This window comes from Podarcis filfolensis, assembly GCF_964270895.1.
Source record: "Podarcis filfolensis genome assembly, chromosome: 3".
In the NCBI taxonomy this organism is placed as follows: domain Eukaryota; kingdom Metazoa; phylum Chordata; class Lepidosauria; order Squamata; family Lacertidae; genus Podarcis; species Podarcis filfolensis.
In genome coordinates this window covers 64,052,919-64,074,886 of record NC_139606.1, presented here as the reverse complement: position 1 = coordinate 64,074,886, position 21,968 = coordinate 64,052,919, and the positions used below count along the sequence as shown (strand labels likewise).

General features: G+C 40.6%; 1 protein-coding gene across 2 annotated transcripts in view; it reads right to left on the bottom strand.

The window, feature by feature from the left end:
• The window catches only part of UTRN (utrophin), a 317,035-nt gene that overhangs the window by 91,177 nt on the left and 203,890 nt on the right, over positions 1 to 21,968 (bottom strand). For both annotated transcript variants that reach the window (XM_083607527.1, XM_083607528.1), the window contains one exon: positions 12,686 to 12,842. In XM_083607527.1, coding sequence (XP_083463653.1) covers positions 12,686 to 12,842 — 157 coding nt within the window. The remainder of the gene's footprint in view (positions 1 to 12,685; positions 12,843 to 21,968) is intronic.

Genomic DNA, 21,968 nt, shown 5'->3' with positions numbered 1-21,968 from the left:
GCACTAGGGTCACCTACCTAGTGCCTACAAGCAACCCCCAGGATACAGCTTTATGAATCAATGCATTGCAAGTAACAAAGGAATAGAGTCCTTTCCTAGTCAGAAGCTTATTTCCATTTTAAGAAAAGAAAAGACAACCCCTGTTGAGTATATTATAGGTTCACGGCAATGTCCTCAGAAGTGCTAGGAGATATCTTCATTCTTTAAAAAGAAGATAAAGAATGTGGAATATTTGTATTAGTGACTGAACACAAATCAGTTCTGAAGGAAGGGTTTTTTAAAAAAAAATACATCTAGATAGTAAAATTAATGCACATTTATATTTGATTAAAAGGGTTAAGACTAAGTTCAACTCCTGAGAGAAAAATAACTTGATTAAAGCAGAGCTTTAACCAGTGCAACTTCACACAAATGTGACGGGATTCAACTAAGGCCAGGAATGCAGAAAAACATTGCTTAATTGAGAAAAGATTACAAAAGCCTGAAGAATAATTATTTTAATTAAAGTCTGCCAGTACCATTTTACATAACTATATGAATTTGTGGTTACAAATTTAGACTTTGGTTTCCCAGAGCAATTACTGGTTCAGCTCAAGGAAGGCTAAAAATATATATACACCAAAGGTTATGGAATACACAAAAAATACGGGAAAGCTGTCTTATATACTATTCACAGGTCTTTAGTTCTACTAAGTAGTAGATACATTTTATTAAATAAAAGAAGTAAATAAGAAACAGACACCGGTGATAGCTATTTGTCCTTTTATGTTGTGAAACGCCCTGCGATCTACGGATGAAGGGTAATATACAAATTTAATATAAATAAATTTTAAAAGAAACATTATTTCAGTGCTTTAAGAATATCCATAAGTAATACTGAATATTGTTTAAGAATACTTTTTTCCAGGGTGGGGGGGAACAAGGGTAAAATAGGGGTTGAACTGTTCTGCCTTCTCTTTGTCATTAATTAACATGCCAGCATCCTGACTGAGCAGATGGCCTGTCATTTCCTTCCTTCTCTTTCAAACATTCCTGAAAAACACATTTTTACAGCTCTGAGCATCCCTCACTAGTCTCAGCTAATTCTCAGCTTTGGCTTTCCTGTCATTGTGCCTATAAGTCTGGTCCACACGTCTATGTGCATTCTTGGGTAACCTGTCCACCCTTCCATTTCTTCTTTATTTTCAGCAAAGGACTAAGCATTTTCAGATGTCTCTCAGATTTATCTCTTGGAATTATTTTGGAGATTATCTTGGAGATTGCACTTTTAGCAATTCCTTCCTCAGGAACTTTCATCCATGTTGGGTTCTTTTTTTCTGTTAGTTTGGCCAGTGAATTTGGCATGGAGACTTAACGCTTGAAGTGCGCTGTAAAATTGTCACAGCAGGCAACCTAAGGCCTCCAAGCCAGTTGCATTCCAAACATATGAGTTATCCCACTTCATCTTAGTTATGCTTAACACTTAAACTTTTTCATGAATTCAGATAACTCAGAAATAGCAGATATGTGCTACCATAGTTCAGAATACTCTAAAAACAGAAATACATTTGTGTATTGATAGGGTTTACTTTTGTAGTTTTGTAACACATTTCCTGGACAATTTGCTACATGTCTCAAAAATAATATTTGTTTCTGCAATTGCTTGCATCCACTTATCACATGGGACTTCAAAGTTTCAACTATGATCCCAAAATTTTACATTTGTCAATAGTCTCATGGAAAACAATTAGGTGAATGTATTTTGAAGTACATATTCTTTTGCCCTTAACCATACCATATAGTGTCATTGAATCCAGAGTCAAAACTAATTAATTAAGTTGTTTCAGACGGTGAAGTATGCAATTAGTACCAGCTAAGCTAATGATATGAAAATCAGCATTAAATGTGCCTTGCAAACAGATCTCACAATATGCTCACCACAGAAAGTTGTAGCAAAATCTGTTTTGCGTATATATGCATAAAAACCAAAGTAAACTGTTGTCAACAGGATTCCTGAAATTGGCGTGTGGAGTGCAACATAATAGGTAAAGGTAAAGGTACCCCTGCCCGTACGGGCCAGTCTTGCCAGACTCTAGGGTTGTGCGCTCATCTCACTCTATAGGCCGGGAGCCAGCGCTGTCCGCAGACACTTCCGGGTCACATGGCCAGCGTGACAAGCTGCATCTGGCGAGCCAGCGCAGCACACGGAATGCCGTTTACCTTCCCGCTGGTAAGCAGTCCCTATTTATCTACTTGCACCCAGGGGTGCTTTCGAACTGCTGGGTTGGCAGGCGCTGGGACCGAAAAACGGGAGCGCACCCCGCCGCGGGGATTCGAACTGCCGACCATGCGATCGGCAAGTCCTAGGTGCTGAGGTTTTACCCACAGCGCCACCCGCGCCCCACTGCAACATAGTAGGAAAACACAAAAGTTCATAACAGGAATAAACAAAATATAATACAGAGGATAAAACTGTCAGATTCCATCCCTGCAGTGGCGAAGCTGCAAGCTCTGCTACCGGGGGCGGAGAGCAGGCGGGGGCATGGCTGGTGCCCCCGGGGTGCGCGGCACGTGTCCGGGGGGGGGGGTGCCGCAATGGCACCCTACCAAAATAGTGGTGCGGAGGGCGGTCTGCTCCCTCCGCACCCCCGTTCCTCCGCCAGTGCACCTCTGTCCGTTCTGAACAGAACAGTATTGACAATTACAAGCAAAATGCTTTTTGCTTGATGTTTCAGTACACGACAGATTCTTTAGTGACCATGAAATCCCAGAAGGCTGGTGAGCGATGGATCTTGGGTGTTTTTATAGAAAGAAGAAGAAATCAACACTAAATCCTGTGCTTTAAAACCCAGGACCCTTAACTCGTCTCTTGAGTAGTCCTTAGGAGGTTAAGGCTCTGCTAGATTTATACACTCACAGTAGGCTCTACCATCTGTTGTTTAATCTCTGTGTCATTTTATTTCTGAGTCTTTATCAGACACTATCTTTTTAAAAGTAGCATCTAGTTTCTCTTACTAAAACCCTGAGAAAACTATTACTAATAAAAAATAGAAAAATGCATTGCAAATTTACATATAGCTAATTTGCAATATTTCCAGTCTTTTAATTCTAGTTATTTCAGAAGTGGGTGGGATGTTTTTAATGTATTTAATGTATTTATTTTTTCCCTTGGTTTTAATGTATCTATGTGGGTTTTTTGTTTGTTTGTTTGGTTGGTTGGTTGTAAATCATTTTGGGTTGCCAAAATTTGGATCAGGCAAGATAAACTGACTAACATATTTAACAAATGATCATCATCCCGATTCTGATATGCTGGTTGCATAAACCAGATACTCCTGTCTGCCACAGCCAACATGGTCAGGGATGATGGGAGTTGTATTTCAACAATCTGGAGGGAAGAGGCTCTGAATCATGGACACATATGAAAAGCCTTTCAGATTTTTCCCCTGGAACACTTCTAAGATAGTGAGGATGTCATTTCTCTAGAAGCTTATAGATTATCTTAAATGTACCACACTGATTTTGGCAACCCAAAATGATTTACAATCAACCAACCAACCAAAAACCCCACATAGATACATTAAAATCAAGTGATGGAAAAATATATTAAAAACATCCCACCCATTTCTAAAAGGCCACATATAGTTAAAGGCAATCCACTAACAGGTAGAAATGGCCCATTATTGTGTTGCCACCCTCCAGATCTCTCATGGAGGGGCCACATGAAGAAGGGCCTCAGATGATGATCACAGGTGGTTCATATGGGGAGAGGAAGACCTTGGAAGTACTGCAGCCCTGAGCCATTGAAGCTTTATCAGTCAAAACCAGCACTTTGAATTGGGCCGGAAACGAAGTGGATCAATATGTGGAACTATTAATGCCCTCCTCCCCTTCCCTATTAGAAACAAAGTAAAGCTGTAATTTGTCTTCTAAAAACTAAGAAATATTTTAAAGATTTGATTAAGTCAAATTGAAAATGCCTCAACAATTGAAGGAAAGTATTTGGTACATACATGCTAAGAGGAAAAAATGTTATTCTTTAGCCCTTTCTTCAGAAACGTTCAACACAATATTTATAGCACAATTTTCCAATGCAGGAAAATCAACAGAGTCTTGTGGCACATTAAAGGCTAACACACTTACTGTGGCATAAACTTTCACTGACTAGAGACCAGGTGAAGCATAATCCTCAGCTGCCAGGGTATATGATATACACATGAGTGCAAAGCAAGGGGGTGGAGCCTGTGGCCCTCCAGATATTGTGGACTCCAGTTCCCATTAACCCCCACCAACATTGTCAACAGTCAGGGACAATAGGAGCTGTAATCCAGCACCATCTAGAGGGTCACAGGTTCCGCAGGAAGAAGAATACAGAAATTGAGAATGAAATGGCATGGGAATGAAAAATTGCTGTCTGTGACAATTCATTTAAGATCGTGAATGTATGTAAAATTACTGTGACCCTTCACAACACCAGTAATTGGTGATAACAAAATCATTTAGCAGCAGTGAGTAAACTAACATTGGTGGTGGAGTTAAATTTGAATAATTTGTAGATACGCAGGATATACCGTAAATTTTTTTCCTATAAGACGCACTTTTTCCCTCCTAAAAAGTAAGGGGAAATGTGTGTGCATCTTATGGAGCGAATGCAAGCTGCACAGCTATTGCTGAAGCCAAAACAACAGGAGGGATTGCTGCGCAATCTTGCTGTTCTGGCTTCAGCGATAGCAATGTGAAGCCTCTTCAGCGCAGCAGGAGGAACTCTCCCACTGCGCTGAAGAGGCTTCGCGCGGCTATCCCTGAAGCCAGAACAGCAAGAGGGATTGCTGCGCAGCAATCCCTCTAGCTGTTCTGGCTTCAGGGATAGCCGCGCGAAGCCTCTTCAACAACATTTGATTCAGAATATTTTTTTCTTGTTTTCCTCCTCTAAAAACTAGGTGCATCTTATGGTCGGGTGCGTCTTATAGAGCAAAAAATACGGTAATCACATAAAGCTTGTGGCATACAGCTTATACACAGGCTCTGTCAAGAAGACCTAATCAATGTGTGAAGTTTAGGGGTGGGATTACAGTTCTCCCTCTTCACATAGAATGGTACTAGTCCTACTTAGAGCAGACCCATTAGAGCTAATGACAATGACTAACTAGGTTCATGAATTTTAATGGTCTACGTTGAGTAGGGTTTAGGTGAATACAGCCCCTATCAATCCTGTTGTGCCCAGTTTTTTAAACAAGGCTTCTCTACAGTAGATAAGCACAGAGTAAATGTGTGATATGTATAAATTGTTAACCAATCTTGATTGTGTGAGATTTAAATATTTTGCCCCCCCCCCCATTTTTTTTACTCTGACAGTATACTGGTCTGCATATTGCAGAGCTGTACAAACAGAAAGAGATTGTCATCAGATCTCCCTTCCACCATTAGCACTGATTCTGCACATGACAACACATCCAACTGTTGCCTGCAATGGGAGCCTCCCACATGAAAATCTAGACTGACTGCATTTGTTTCGGGGGCAACACTGGCTGGCACTACCCACAAGCTCTGTGTAGAGCTCCACACACATAAAGTTTTAGGGCTGGGCCAGCAGATGCAATCTCTCCCATCCTTCCATGTTCTGACCAAATACTTGGACGAGATGGTGAGAAAAGGGCATGGTGGAGAACCACCTCCAGATGCTTTGAATTCCAAGTCCCAGCCAGCATGGCCAGTGGTCAGGGATTATGGGAGCTTTAGTCAACATCAGGAGGGTTACAGGTTTCCCAACCTCTGGCGGAGAGTTTCAGCCTTATTCTCCATACATATTAACTCCATGTTGATTGTCAAAGCAGCTAAGGAACATTTTATGAAAATATAGCTCTAAATTATCAGGTGCTTTGCTATGCCATCTTCTAATCTTCACAACTTGCAACATTATTTTATATGGAATTTTTCTAGCAGCAGTTTGTTAGAATAAAAGCAATGGAAAAGGCCAAACAGTCAAAAGCATCAGCAATTGGTTGCTATGTTTGATAGCCATTTTTTGCTGTCTTTTTTTCCGGAAGGCATATAAGTAGATCAATGTATACAAATTAGCTTAGTGGGGATTTGAAGAAAGGTCTCTATTTGTGCTAGTACTCAGTAATTAACATTAACTGTTGCTTTCAGCATAACACAATGGTTTTCAATTGACAATATATGGGAAAGCATTTAATAATAGCAACGGATACGATAATGGCTCAATTGCATTGAATGAATGCAAATTAGATGACTGCTTAGAAAACTAACTTCCATTAAGTGAGTTGAGAACCAGCAGATCTGACTATACAGGTGTATGTTTCCCAAAGAACTATAGGGAGGAATTCAACATAGTGCTAAATAGATCACTCTGACAGTGCAAGTGGAAGAGAAACCAGTTATTCCCCCCAAAATGGAAGAGGGTCTGCAGAAGGGAAGAGTACACAAGGCACTGCAACCCTGCCTCCCACAATGTCCCGCCTATCAAGAAATGCATTGCTGAACTGTATTGGTGATTGTTTTATAATTATATTGGATTTTAGTTTATGGTTTTGTTTTCAGTGTCAGGTTTTCAATGTTGCTAGCCACCCTGGGAAAGGGAAGAATACAGGTAATAAAACAATAATTTGTTCCACAGCTGCCCTCCCTTCTCTTTCCCTCAGTGCCTGTGATTTCGCTCATTCAGCATGTTTCACTTTTCTCCTCACCTTTCATAATTAAACCCATCCCTGTTCAATCCCTTCACCTACCCTGCTTATACTGTAATTTCCATTTTCTTTCCCCCACCTGCCCCGCTTTAGGCTTTTACAGCATTTAATTATTATCCTCTGGGCCTTGGCTCTCAGTCTCACAGTTTTCCTTCTCAAATAGAACTGCTTTCCTCCATGCTTAAAAACAATCCCAGTCATTTCATTCTGTCCTAGCAGCTTAGCCACAAGTACCTAACCTAGCACTTCAACATGTTTCCTCAACCCACATTCTGAGATCTCACTCTCTCACCAACCTTCCTCTATGCTCTATAAATCAACCAAATGCTTGCATTCTTGGCATCTTCCCCACCACCGCCTCCCTCTGCAGAAAAGATGCAGATAAATCATTTTGAAGAAGGAATAGAATAAAAAATATGGACCCCTTTCTGAAATCCATTCTTTTAGATTTTTTTTGCTCAAGTGATTCTGCAAGAGCTGCATCTTTGCAAAAATATGCAACTAGTAAAATGTTTTTTCTCCCTCCCCACGCTTTACGTTTATTTAGAAAGGGGAGCCTTCTAGCGTATAATAGGGGGTCCTTCATTCCCAGCAGAGAAGTAAGCAATTTTGATTCTATGGCTCTAGGAATAAATTTTCAGTCTCCGAGCCTGTGCATTCTCTGGACATATGCACAGCTGAGTCAGAATAAGAATATTGCCAAGCTGACACCTCCTGTGAATCCTGCAGCTACAACTGCTGTCTGTCTCTTGGCTTACACCAGGAATTTAGGTTCCTATGATTCAAAGACAACCTGCAAGTTTCTAGCCCTGGTGGCTGAGAAGATAGAATTAGGTGTGAGTGGGAAATTCCTACTGGGATCTCAGAACTCAGGGGATCAGTTTGAGTAAGATGTCTAGTGTTTGAGAATGGAGGCTTCATTGGCCTGCATAGTTAATTGCTCCTCAAATCTGTCACTCCCAGATTATTCAATACAGTTAAAATGTAGGTCGATTGTACAAAATAAGAAAAAGTATGCAAATGTTCTTAATTTGCATAAATTACAAAGGAAAAAGAACTCAGTGTTTCTTAGTGTATAAATCAGATTGCCTTGATGCAGGGTTCTGTTTGTTTGTTTTGAGCTTGAATTTCACAAGGCCCTGGCGTTAAGGAAGAGCTTTTAAAGAGAAGAAATCAATGAAATTCTAGAATGGTGTTCTGACAGGAAGAACCATGATGGTGGAAATACAGGGCTGATACCTTATATGGAACTCTTGGGGGGTTTTCATTGAATGCAGGTACTATTGCATGATGGGGAGGCTTTCTTGCTGATCTCATTTAGAGATTTAGAGAAGGAACTGCCCCTTTCCAATGGGGAAAGTGGGAAATGTACAATTACAGGGTGAGTTAAATCTCTATGAAAGTTAGAACCACCCTACCCAGCAATCCTCCATTAGAATGAAGAAAATAACAAAGCATGCTGTCCAGTCAACGCTGCCTGACTACAAAGCTGCTGGAGGCAAAGGGGAAATGGCAGCCTGTTCTCTGGCCCAGCAGTTCCCAGACTTCTCCCTGCCCTATTGGACCACTTGAAAAATGATGAGGGTCTTGATGGACCACTTAATTTTTCTGCCTGTTGTGGCAATTTTAATGCATTACAATTTATACTGCATGGTTTTTAATTGTGCTTTACTGACACACCACGGACCACTTGACTGAAGCTCATGGATCAGTTTGGAAACCTATGCTCTAGCTAGATTATTGGGGGGGGGATCAGTGTCAGCACAGGGAAATTACTCATCATGAGAAATGGAGCAAGCTTTTAAAGAACTAAATCTCCTCTGGAGATGCCTAGCCTGACCCTTTTAAATTCCTCATTGTGTTCTGCATTGTTTCTGATTCTGGGAGCCATCTTCCACATTTTATGAGTCAGAGGTTAAGTAGTATGGCAAATTGCTTCATGCTGTCTGTTAATGTTATGGATAGGTAAGAACATTATTTTTATTTACCCGCAGAGCTCATGTATTTGTGCAGATGCATAAGAACAGGCATAGGCAAACTCGGCCCACCAGGTGTTTTGGGACTACAACTCCCATCATCCCTAGCTAACAGGACCAGTGGTCAGGGATGATGGGAGTTGTAGTCCCAAAACATCTGGCAGGCCGAGTATGCCTATGCCTGCATAAGAACATTTACAGATGCGACTTTTTTTTTAAACTTTGCATACAGTCATAGCCCTCCTTGTGCTTTATTTATACCAGCTCATGCATTTGTTGCCAAAAACCAACTCTAATAACAGGGAACAAAAGAATGGCTTATTACTAAAATTGTGCATTGCAATCCCAGGCTCAGGACTGTGCCCATCATGGAATAAATCTGTTAACAACTATGTACAGAAAAGTGATAAAACACCAGGAGGTCAGAACAATTTGGAAGTACATGCATTTATTAATGGCTACTATTTGTTTCAGTGTCACTATCTCTTTATAGCCCTTGTGTCTATTAGGCCCTCTCTGTATAAACTTCTTTACACAAAACATAACTGCTGATAATACAACCTCAAGCAAATTAAGAAAATGAATATATATATTCTAGCACTCAAGCACATTCTGGTAGGACACAAATGAATCAGGCAAACAAATTTTAAAATTACATTACACCATACTTATTTGCATAGTGTTTTTGAAGCAATGCACTAGGGAAAGTGAACAGAAGGAGAGAGCCATTAAATGAGCAACATTAAACAAAAAAGTGTCATAACTTATTTTGAAGTGAGAACAGCGTATTAAAACTATAAGAAGTTAGCAGAGAGATAACATGAAGCAATGGAACTAAATAAGAAGAGATTGGACTAAGGGGAGTATGTATGAGAGTTTATGAAGTACTGAGAATGGACAGAGATTGGAGTTTAATTGTCGTCAAGTGGATGAAATAAAGCAAAACTGATTTCTATCAGTGCCACCATGTAGGAGGCTACGTGATCATGCAATATTGCAGGAAGTCCCTTTTTGGAAACTCACAACAGGGCTGAAATAGTGTTCTGGTGACAGACAAATGTTCTGATTATCCCTCTTTTCCTGCATCCCTGTCCCTTTATCTCTCTCATTGCGCAGCATGACCGTAAACAGAAGGGAATATTTGTTTTTCTAAGAATTTGTTGGATTGATTCATTTTCCACCTGCATTAATAATGCTTGCTTGGACAGTGAACATTTCCATAGCAGTAGCATTCTAAGCAAATAAACAAAGCTTCTCATTTTAGTGATAAAGATAGGAAGAGTTGCTCTTTGAATGTTAACACTTGTTGCACAAACCATTATGGCCATGACAAAAGCAACACAATGCACAGAAGCAGAGGTGGCTTGTCTGTGGTCCTTAGATGATGCTGGACTCCAACTGACATAATGGTTAGGGATAATGGAAGGGATAATGTCAGGGAACTGCCTTTGGAAAAGGGGAGGGAGGCAGGGGGATACAGAGAGCCTCCGAGGCTTCTGAGGAGCAGCTCCTCTTCCAGCGGTGGGGAAAGCCATACCTCCAGTGGAGCAGAGGGGGAAGGGGGCAGCCAAGCGAGGGAAGGGCTCGAAGATGCTACTGAGAGCCCAAGCGCCTAACCTAGCCCAGCTGGCCAGGAGGCAGACACGCCATTTCTGTTGCCCAGCTTGCACAGGGGGGTGAAATGTAAGGAGGGGAGGTGGAGATTTGGGGTGTCTAAGTTCTTATGCTGGGGGAGAAACCAGAAGGGGCACTGTAAATAGTTTGCACCAATAAAACCTGTAAAAGACAGGTCGGAGTCCTGCCTGGTTACTGACGAGCAACCACCACCAGCACCTGACAGATAAGAACATCTGAAGAGCCACAGGTTAGTTAACCCTTCAAAATAGCCTACTTACAAAAAAAAAAACCCTAATTTAAAAATTACTAAATAAAAAAAGCAACAGCTCAATGGATCACCAATAAAAAATAATCCTGCATGCACATTTTTAATTATATTAATTACCAATCTCTCTCTTTCTCATAAAATAAGTAGTTGGTGGATTTCAACTCTATACAGCTATTTGTTTAAAGACTTTCATAAAAAGGAAGTTTATAAAAAGAATAAGCAGATAAGAGGAATACTCTTTGAACAGATTATTTCCCCATGATAACTTTTAAGTTGCCCTCATTTGATCTTAGCAACCTTTTAAACTTGTAAGCTATAGCCTATATTATAGCATTCCTCCCTAAACCGAGAGCTGACCAAGAAAGAAAAACATCTCTTCCATGAAGCCCACACACAAAAATTAATGCTTTTCTGGTATTGTGCAGGATCAGCACACGGTCCTGGTCCTCTCCATACAAAATTGTGTAAGGCTGCAGCAATTTGCTTTTATTGTGAAATTCTGGGAAATTGTTATTTACTCAGATGGTGATGTTTTTGTTTTCTTTACAACCTTCCTTTGTATAGACAGGTGCATTAACTAGAGGGAACACAGATGACTGATGATGCAGAGAATCATTTAACAATGTCAGTCAATAATAATCAAAGAAAGAGCAATCAACATGCTCCTACACAGCTCCCATTCATTTTTATGAAGTTTACATAAGGCAATGTCTTCCTGGTAGGTTGCATCAAAAGGCTAGATTCTTTTCTTGCTCTCCCTTTTTAATGATTATATATTGATTTTCAAGAATTTCATTTATATAAAGAAACAAGAATTAACCTGGATAAGCAGACATTATAAAAGTTTCTTTAAGAATCCCACGTTTATCCTGTTCAGTCAAAACTCCAGAACACTATTTACCTGCTTAAATTTGTTTCCACAATGGCTAACAAAGAACTAAAAAAATAATAGCAACAATACAACCAAAAAAACATAGAGCATACAAACTAACACAACAATCTGAAATAAGTCAACCACATTAGTGGTTTTTAAAAGCCTAGAAAAACAAACTTTTTTGCCTGGCACCTAAATGATAGTAAGAAGGGGGGCTTGGGGGGCGTCCCTGTAGAAGACATCCCAAATCTTAGGACACTATCACTGAAAATGTTTGCTCTCCCATCAAATCTGGTTTCTGGACAATGCACAGATCAGAAACTATCATGGTAGACAAAGATCAACGTTTGTTTTTTAATTTAAAACTTTTTATTTCATACTATTGCATTTTAAAACCTTTGTTAGCATGAATACCAACATCTTAAATCCTAAAAATTCACAACTCTCTATCAAGCACACACACACTGAATGAAAGCCTGCTTTCCTATGTTTAATAAGGTGTTGCTTGGTTAAGGCTATATGTTAGAAGCTTTGGCCAGCACTGTACACGTGGAGTGGCAGCCAGGACCTTCCAGAGGGATTTCCTGGATTATTCTCTCAGTCTGTTTTTATCTGTGTTCAAGTGTATGCAGTCAGTTATTGTTAGCCACAGTTCTACATGGCCACAGTGTTTCCAGCTTCATCAGTGTGGCAATCCAATGGAACTGTGGTTCCCTGCTAACGTTGATGGACGCTGCAGGGGAGCTAAAAGGTTGTCCTTGCTGTGCTGTTGGTCAAGGAGGGCACAAGGGTGCTTGCCCCTGAGATCATCTGAAGAGGAGATTGCTTACCAGAGTCAGAAGGAGGTGCCATCCAAAGCCTGGAATGCCCTCCAGGGAGCCACTAGGGGAAAACACTGTTTTGCCCAAGACTTGCCACTCTTGGTTTGGGGAAGTTTTTGTCACTTTGACTAAGATGATCCAGTGCACTTTAATCCAAGTATGGATGCAGACAGATGTATGTAAGTAAAAGAGACTATTGTGCCTCTGTGTGCCTGGCTGGATGAAATAATTCCCCATCCATAATTGAGCACAAGGTAAACTGTTGGTTTTGTACCAGAGTTAGCTACGCCTTGTACTGTGGTTAGTAGTCAGCTATGCAGAAGACCAAATGGCAGGTAGAGATAGTTCTTTCCCTACACTTGGTTCAGTTTTACAAAGGCACTGCAAAGGAGCTGTGCATTTTAAAAAGTGTCAAATGGGCAGCAGAAAGATAAGCAACTCACTTTGCAGTGGTCATGCTGTAACTGTAATGCTGGAACATCCCCACCAATAGGCATCTGCTTCTTTATCTCTTCATCTTTCAGGTTCAGCCATTTGATAAGCTCTTCCAGTGATGACAGCAACTTATTCCACTTCTCTGCACTTGCCTCTAAGTGAGCCCTGCAATGAGACACAGCAAACATTTTAACCTTTAGGCTACATTAAAATATTATAGGATATTTTCCTTAATGCAATCCAAATAACTGTTCAGATGATCTATTAGATATAACCATTTCAAAATGGCTTATACAAGAAAAGCAAAGGAATCTAGTCTGAAATGTGCGGCCCACAGATGTTGTAAAATACTCAAATGGTACCTAAATCATACATAATGATACCAAATGAGTATCCAAATGGGATGAAGGGAAATCCTCATTTTGTCTCAGACATTGTGCAAATTAGGATTAGAATGAACTCCCTGCTTGTGATACTGTCAATATACAGTGACATGCTTGCAAATTATATTATACAAACAAATTACTGCGTTGTTGCTAGCTGCAGCACACATGAAGATTTCAAGACACCAGAAGATGGGGAATTTCACAGTTCAGGAACTGAGAGATAGGATATGGCAAAAAATGCTTGCTGAGAAACTGGCATGTACTAAATGGATTAGAGGTTGTGCTAAACAAGATAATTAAACCAAATATAGTAACCTTTCTTATCATACGCGGCATAACCCAGAAGACATCTATATCTGAAGAGAGGCATTAACAAACTCTTTATTAAAATGACTAGTAAAGGGTTACTGTGTGGGATTGTTTGACAAGACTATGGAAGGAAGACCATTTATGCACTTCCGGTCTAAAGTTCAGTTTATGTCATGAGCCCCACAGCACTGTGGGGATTAGGATTAGATTGGAAGGCTCTGATGGATGGGAAGGGAGAAGAAACAGAGGGGAGGACTAAATTCTGGCAACTTGGGTTGGAGGAGGTTTTTTTTAGAAGGGGGAGCAGAGATGCTGGCTCTCCCCTCTGACCTTCTTGTGCAGCAGAGAATGTCAGTGGAGGCTGGGGCAGGCTTTAATCAGCTGAGGCAGGAAGCTAAGCAGGAGCCAGCAGTGACTGAACAGGAGCCCAGGCAGAAGGTTGCAGTGCTGTCACCTAGAACCAGGTGTGACCTGGTCCCACAAGGTGACAGAGTCTCATGGGTGAGGATGCCACACTTGGTTTTGAAAAGCTTGGCAAGAGGAGTAGGGAAACTTCGGGAAACATCTTCGTTGCTTCTGGTTGGCTAAAGCTCCTCTGTTGGCTAGCAAGGCTGATCTCACACCTTAATAACTGTTGTTATATACTATTGTTGTACTGTGTGTTTTGGGTCTATGGACCGCCATAAAGCTGTGTGTGTGTTTCTGTTCAGTTCTGAACTTCTTGCCCTGTTCCTGGACTTCTGAATCGTGACTCCTGAACACTGAGCCTGTACCATTACATGCTGGAATAAAGAAAGAGCCTCTGTGTGTCTTGGGTGGGAGCCAGGCCAGTTTCATTTTAATGGTTCCACTGGAAAACATTACTAAAAATACATTTTGAAAGGAAAACCCCCATGCTCTATTTTAAAACTACAAATTATGCAATCTAGTAAATGTTCCAGAATATTATGCTTCAGTTTTAGCACCAAGTGCGGTGCACCAAGCTGTAGTCCTCAAACATACCAGTTTAAAATAGCTACATGTAAAACCCTATCAGACTTCTAAGGGGCAAAAGTCCAGATTTCCATAAGACCTGTCTATGACACGTTCATACCCAGAATGACAGGGGCAGTGAGGGGTTAATGTTAACTAGCTGAGCATTGCTGGTACAGATTACTTACTGCATTTTTGCTGAATCAATGAACTGCTGCAGCATTGTGCTGTAATTCAGTTAATATGACATACCATTAGTGTAACTACTCTTGATAATGTCAGAACCTTTTATTTTTCTGAGTCCCTTGCCTACTTTAACCTATGGTAAGCAGAGAGTGTCCCTATCCTCACAAGGAAATGGTTGTAATCTTCTCCTGTCACTTACACTCTATCATCCTATCAGTGCACCTAATGCATTTTAGATTCTTAATAGCTTATCTGTGTTTTCTAGAATGATGGTAAAGTAGGACAGACCTCCACTTTAATTCTGTCCATTCAATGATCTTGACGAATCTTGAGACCATATAATTGCCTTACACTGATAAACAGTATGCCAGCTGAGCTATAGGATGGAACTAATAGTTCACAGTTTAATTTTCTGCTAGCTCAATATGCAATTCTTGTAGCAGAGCACCAGCCTTTTTAAAGAAAAAAGAAAAAAGAAAAAGATTAAATCTCTCCCTCCAAAAAATACTGCATGCTTTCTTCACTGATTCCAGTGATTAGTCATCCCTTATCTCATTCACTATGTCTTTCAAAGAGCTCTGAACACACATCTCCCTCTCTATGGCCTTAAAGGAACTGCAATTATTCATTAATCACAACCACCCCCATAGGAAAAGGTTGGAGTGGTCAGCTGACTACCAAGCCCTGACCACAGAAATATTGGGGGGGAGGGGGTGGGTACAGCACTTGCGTTTCAGATTCTAAATTGAAACACTGGGATTGGTTCTCTGTGGAAGTGCATCACTCTATCCCTTTGCACTTCTGTGGAACAAATTCTATATAATCATTGGAAAATAAGAGTGAAAAACGTATGTGTCATAAGATGCAACAATGACCATATTGTGTGGGCATGGTCCATATCAAGGATTAGTCTCTAGCTAATCCTTTATATTAGCCTCAAAAATCAAATTCTTTGCAGCAAGCTTCCAGCCTTCCAGAACGCTGACTGACACAGGCTGTCAGCATTTGTGGGTACCTCAAAGCCCTTTGCATTTATTCTACACCTCATTTGTTTAGTAATCCCCTAGCTTGTTCTCTTGACTTTTGAACCCAGTTTTGACTGCCAGTGTCAGACTAAGGAGGTCTGGGTTCAAATCCTCACTCCGTCCTGAGGATCACTGGGTGACCTTCAGCTAGTCAGTATCTCTGAGTCGAAAACTCACCACACAGGGATAATGTGGAATGAGCAGTCTATAATGCCTTGAGAGCTTGGGGGGGGCAGTGGAGTATATGTGGAAAAAAATATGTACTGGTGGTCTCCATTGCTCAGCTACATGTCTTGTATGTACTACAAACTGTGCATTCAGTGAGGAATCTCATCCCAACTGAGTTTAGAAAAAAAGAAATTCTTGTGTCTGATACAGTCTTTCTTATTTCAGCAGGCATTTTAAGGTAGCGTTTGATTTTATGAAAATTGTTATTGCTCTTCTTCTTTCTATGGTTTTTATTTAATTGTCATTTTGATTTAATAATTAAGTGGTATAGCTATATCTATATTAAATAATAATAAAAACTAAGTTGCTAGCTTTTCTCTGATTTGGCAGTTCCTGAGCCTTGACTAGGAAGCTATTTATTCTCCAGGGGAGTACAGTGGTACCTTGGTTTAAGAACAGCTTAGTTTATGTACAACTTGGATTAAGAACGCTGCAAACCCGGAAGTAGGTGTTTTGGTTTGTGAACTTTGCCTTGGAATAAGAACATGTTTCGCTTCCTGTTGAGTGTGTTCCATTTGTAAATTGAGTCCCCCGCTGCTATGGGAAAGCACGCCTTGGTTTAAGAACGGATTTCTGGAACGCATTACGTTCGTAAACCAAGGTACCACTGTACTGTAATTGGATCACTCGCTGTACCAGTCCTGTTTGGAATCAGTCTTGGGAAACTTCCTGGACCCAAAGGATGGGCTTACAATACTAGCTACTATTTTATTTATTTTACTGTGTTATCAACTTGATGTGAAATGTGTTCTTATACATGAGCATAGTGGCCTGTGGCAAGCCACATCTCTTGGGCTTTTTCTCTCTCTCTCTTCTTTTTGTTTAATTCAGAAAGGGTACATAAAACATATGAACTGGAAAGTAATCCATGATAGGATTAGATAGGAAATTGGTAAATCTAGCAGAACATGTGTTTCTAAGCAAGCAAGCATATGTTTCTGAATGAGGGAAAATGTTATACAAGTTCCTCCTAATCCCAGTTTAGGTTTCAAACACTTGTTAAACATAAAAGTATAAACACATTTGAATGCTTATTGGAATTGTGGTTCCAGACCCTCCCATCCTTATTTTCTACTTTTACTCAAAACGGTTCTAAAATTAGGGCCAGATGTAGCTGTACTGATTGTGAACACACACACCAGAAGGCTTCTTTGTTCAAAATAATTGAGGACTGAAGTGCTGTCACTGTTTGTAAAGCTTTGAACGACTTGCCTAAAAAATAGATGGATATTTGTTGAAGTTGATGGCAACTTTGTAATAATAAAACCAACATCAATAAAGATCAGTAAAACACAATGCTATCAAATCGAAAAACAAACATCCATTTGGCAGGGGTCCATATAAGAACTAACAAAATCTTTCCTAAATTTGTCTGAGAGCTTTTCTGACCTGAATTAAAATGAGTTATGCTCCCACACTGTGCTTCCAAACTCCACAGTGGCCTTTTGTCCAGACTTCCTAAATTTTGTCATATTTTCTAGCTACGATGTATTTTATAATTATTATGTCATCTATTTATCCTCCTACAAGTCTTGAGGCTGAGACAGTAACTCCCTCAAGCTACCTAGTGGTTACATACTTCTACATGTACAGCTGCATATATACATAAATATTGCCATAAGCACCATCTTAGGGGGCAGGGGGGCAAGGGCCCCAAAAAATTCAAACAGGGGACTGCCCCCCCAAAAAAAATCTTCAGCAGTTGTGCACGCGCACCATGCAACATGCTCACCTTAATCTTGCTGCCTGCATCACTCACACACATTGCCAGCCCCCTCAATTGTGGGGGGAAGGTGGCGCACTTGAATATCACATGTGTGTACAAACAGTGCACTTTTGTATTGTGCCTACCTTTCTCTATTGTTGGCATGTTTCAGCAGCACTGATTAAAGGAGAGTATGTGTGGCCTACACACTCTCACTCTCTTAAGAACAGTACCATAGGTTGCCAAGGTAAAATATCACTTTAAGCAGTTACAGAAGAAAATATAAAGCTGTGGATCATAAGATAATTTAACTTAAGGAAAGAAATTTCAGATCTCCTCCTTCTTCCCTACAGCCTCCTTATTTTTGGATTTGGATTTGCTGTGTTGGCTCTTCAGAGGGTCAGATAGTCCTCCTGAACATGGGAATGGGAGGGTACACTGGGGGGGTGGGGTATGAAGAAGAGATGAGTTTATTTTCTTCTGTCAACTTATTTTAGAATCCAAGTCTGTCTGGAGCAATCCCCCCTTTCCCCACCAGGCAATGTTTCATAACTCTGCCATTACTCAGCACATCCATAGAAGCAGAACCATCTGTATAGGGTGATAAATAAATGAACTGAATTTATCCTTAGAGAGAGAGTCTTGTCAACCTGTTTTCTCCACAATAGCCAGACTCTTATTAGGTTTGGCTCACAGAAGGAGCACCACTTCTTCTAAAACAGCTGAACCTTAAAAAACATAACTAATTAGCACTTTTCAGGAATTTTGCTCTGAACATGTGAAGCTGTCCAGAATGTGCCATTGGGAAAGTTGTACTCCCTAGACATTGACATACATTTATCAACATATCTATATATGCTCTTTTACTTATGGGTCTTAGTGCTGCAGAACCAAACCTAGTCATTCACATGGTCTACATAGCTGGACTTTTTAATAATGATATTTAAGGAGTGGCAGGGGTCTGTTCAACCTGGCATGTCTCCACGCCAAGACAAAAGTGTGGTGGGTTGTTATCTGAGAGTTGTTGCTTGCAGATGACGCAGCCTTGACAGCGCAGTCTGAGGAAACTCTACAGAGCGTCATCCACTGTTTTGCTCAAGCCTGCAAGGAGATCTGCCTTACCATTAGGCTGATGAAGACCAACATCCTGAGTCAGGGCATTGCCAGCAGTCTACACATCAGCATTGCTGACCACACACTTGAGGAAGTAGATGATTTTGGCTACTTGAGTTCCACCATAACCAGCAACCTTGCCATCGATGCTGAGCTGAACAAGTGTATTGGCAAGGCAGCTACAGCAATGGTTTGCCTCTCTAAAAGGGTACAGGAGAATGTGATGCTAATGTCCAAGGTCAAGATGAAGGTCAAGATGAAGGCTGAGCACTCTGCTTTATGGAAGTGAGTTGTGAGCAACATACAACTGCCAGGAGTGACACCTTAATGCTTTCCACATGCATTGCATCAGGAATGTTTTTGGCAGGAGAAAGTCTCAAACAAAGCTGTACTTTCCAAAGCTCACATTCCCAATACACTCACACTCCTGTCTCAATGATGTCTACACTGGCTTGGTCATGTACACAGAGTGTAAGACAGCAGGAACTCCAAGGATGTGTTCTACAAGGAGCTGGCTTCAACTGCCAGGTCCATTGGCAGACCAACTCTGCATTGCAAATATGTCTGCGTACGAGGCATGAAGACTGGCAACATCAACACCACCATGTGGGAATCCCTTGCAGATGACCACAGTGCCTGGATTCAGAGAATCTGGTTGTGTATCCACAACAGTGACCAGAGAAGGAATGACCACTTGCAGAAGCAAAACTGGATACCTTCATCTGCCCCAGCTGCAACAAAATATGTCTCTCCCACATTGGTCTCTACAGCCACAGTAGGTGCTGCAACTCTCCAACAGTTTGACTTTGCCCCCAAAGGCACACTCCTCTGTTGTCTTCCAAGACATACAGATGCCCACAACAATATAACAGGATGACAAAGTATTTCAACAACAACCTACAACAACAAAAACTTGTATTCAGCAGATTTCTGCCTTGTAAAAGAGACACAGGGAAGAAAATCATTCATGACACTAGACTGGATCCAGTAGAAGGTTGTTCTCCACTGCAACCTCTTATGCCCCAATGGATTGGGGAAACCAGAAGGTTTGTCCCTTGGAATGGAGGTTTGTGATTAGAGGGGGAAATCTCCCCAAATCAGGAAGAGTAACTTGCATGAGCTGACACAGCATACCTGCTTCCCACTGTGTTCTGGTAAATCAGAAATACCTGGACACTGATAAAAATCTATAAATCAGTTCCTTTGTGCACCATTGGTGCAACAGATCCTAGGAGGGGTGACAGTGACATGGCTAAGTTTGTAACAAGAACTTCAGTAAAAAATGGTTAAAAATAAGTTGTCAATTCCCCTGCCAAGATACTGACAAAAGCAATGTTTTGATTTATTTGAACTTTCTTCAAAAGGAGAACAAAAACTAGTAATAGTTTTTTCTTTGTTTGGAAAGTGATGCGCCTGTTCCTTTTGTTGTTTTTATTCTGGTGGCAAGCCAAATACTGCAGTAAGAATCATATCCCCAGATTCAAATAAAGTACATTCCAATTTTCCTACAAGAGTTACCAGAGCACCTCTTTAGTCAGACACATTTAGCCACACGCAAAAGCTTTCTGTCCCTACCCACTTTAGTCTACGATTTAACAGGGATTCAAAAGCAAACGTTATTCTCACACCGACAGTCCCCTGCTTAGAAGTAGTGTCCAAATCAGCCCTAAATTGCAGCTCTGCTTGAATAGGCAAATAGCAGCGAGTCTGCAGATGAAAGAGATGCAACTTGTTCTCTGAGCCTCAGAGACCAGCTTTAGCCAGATGCCATAGGTATTTGCAATATAAGAACTGCCGGCTCAATGCCTCTTGCTGGGAAAGCATTCTTTATCCTTGGAAATATATTTTTCAGCACTCTTCTGGGACCTGTCTAGCAACACTTATCTGTGGCTAGCTCTGCCTTTTAAATCTACAGCACTTTTAGTGTTCAGCAGAAAGGGAGAAAACTGCCAAGAATGAACTTCAATCCTGTGCAAAATGCAACACTCTTATTTGAGTCCACTTCAGCTCTGCGCTGAGGGTTTAAGTGGCTCATGAAGCCTTCTGCTAGCATGCCATGGAGGGTGAAATTACAACTCAGTGGCTCCTTTTCAATCAGAACTGAAGAAGCTGTACACGACCAGAAATTTAATTTTATCAAACATGGAGTGGCAGCCTGAACTGTCACCAAAAAGGCACAAAAATCAGAACAGGAACTGTAATCTCCATCTGCATGTGATTTGCTATGGGCCTATGCTATATTTTAGTAGCAACTCATATTCAGAACCTATGAGGGTTCTGAATGAGGGGGGAAATGTATCACAAAAAGAAAAGAAAAGAAAAGACAAGACAAGGCAAGTTGAGAGGGGCATAGGCAGGGTAAACGGCTATTCAGAAGAAGAGAACGGAAGAACCAACATTCAAATATCTTCATAACAAAACAAAAGGGAAGAAACAAAAAACAAATCAATCCTAACAACTGACCACAAAACAGATAGTACAAAAACTTTAAAGAATCATATTAAATATTGCATAGCCACAAAAAGACACCACTGATATATTAGTGGGTTGTTGTTTTTTTGTTAATTTGGCAAACTGGGTTGAACGACAAGCATTGTTTTAAATGTATTATATGAGCACTGTGTTCACTTTAACCCGGGATGGATTGTGCTTGGTTTGTTTATATGTTATGAGTTTTGTGTTTTTATATTGTAGACTGCCCTGTGATCCTTGGATGAATGGTGGTATAGCTCAACCCCCACATTGCAGACCACATACTACAGAAGCAAGCAGTTACATTGCATGAGGTAGTTACATCCAACTCTGAACAAGTTTTGAAATACAAAGTAAAATCTACCTAGATCTGATTATTATAACAGAGTAAATGATTACTTGTGTATTGTATTTGATGATTTAGTGTTTGCAGTTAACCCCCTCTGATTATGCTTCTAGATTTCTCCCTTACAGCTGATATATGTCATCTGAACATCATGTTCCATGCATATACACAAATTAAATTAATTGTAAAACTGTTTTAAGTATGATTGTTACACACCATTCATAATAACAACCACTACTCATCCTTAGACTCTCACCCTGGAATTAATGACTGGCTGAAGTAAATGACTTGAGGGCAGCTTGGGCCATTAATTTCTCCCAAATGATCATTAATCCCCAAGAAATACCATGCTGCTCAATTGTTACTGCTGGAACACTGCAGCTGTTGATTAAAGTATTAACATAAATGTCTTCTCATCTCTTTCTTGATGATTTGTGAGGGACGCTTATAAGAGTCAAGACATTAAGGGTACTTGTTCCAACTATCGGCAGCGTAAGCTGACAGACACTGACCTCCCAAGCTTCCCTGAAAACGTAAAACTGAATGGAA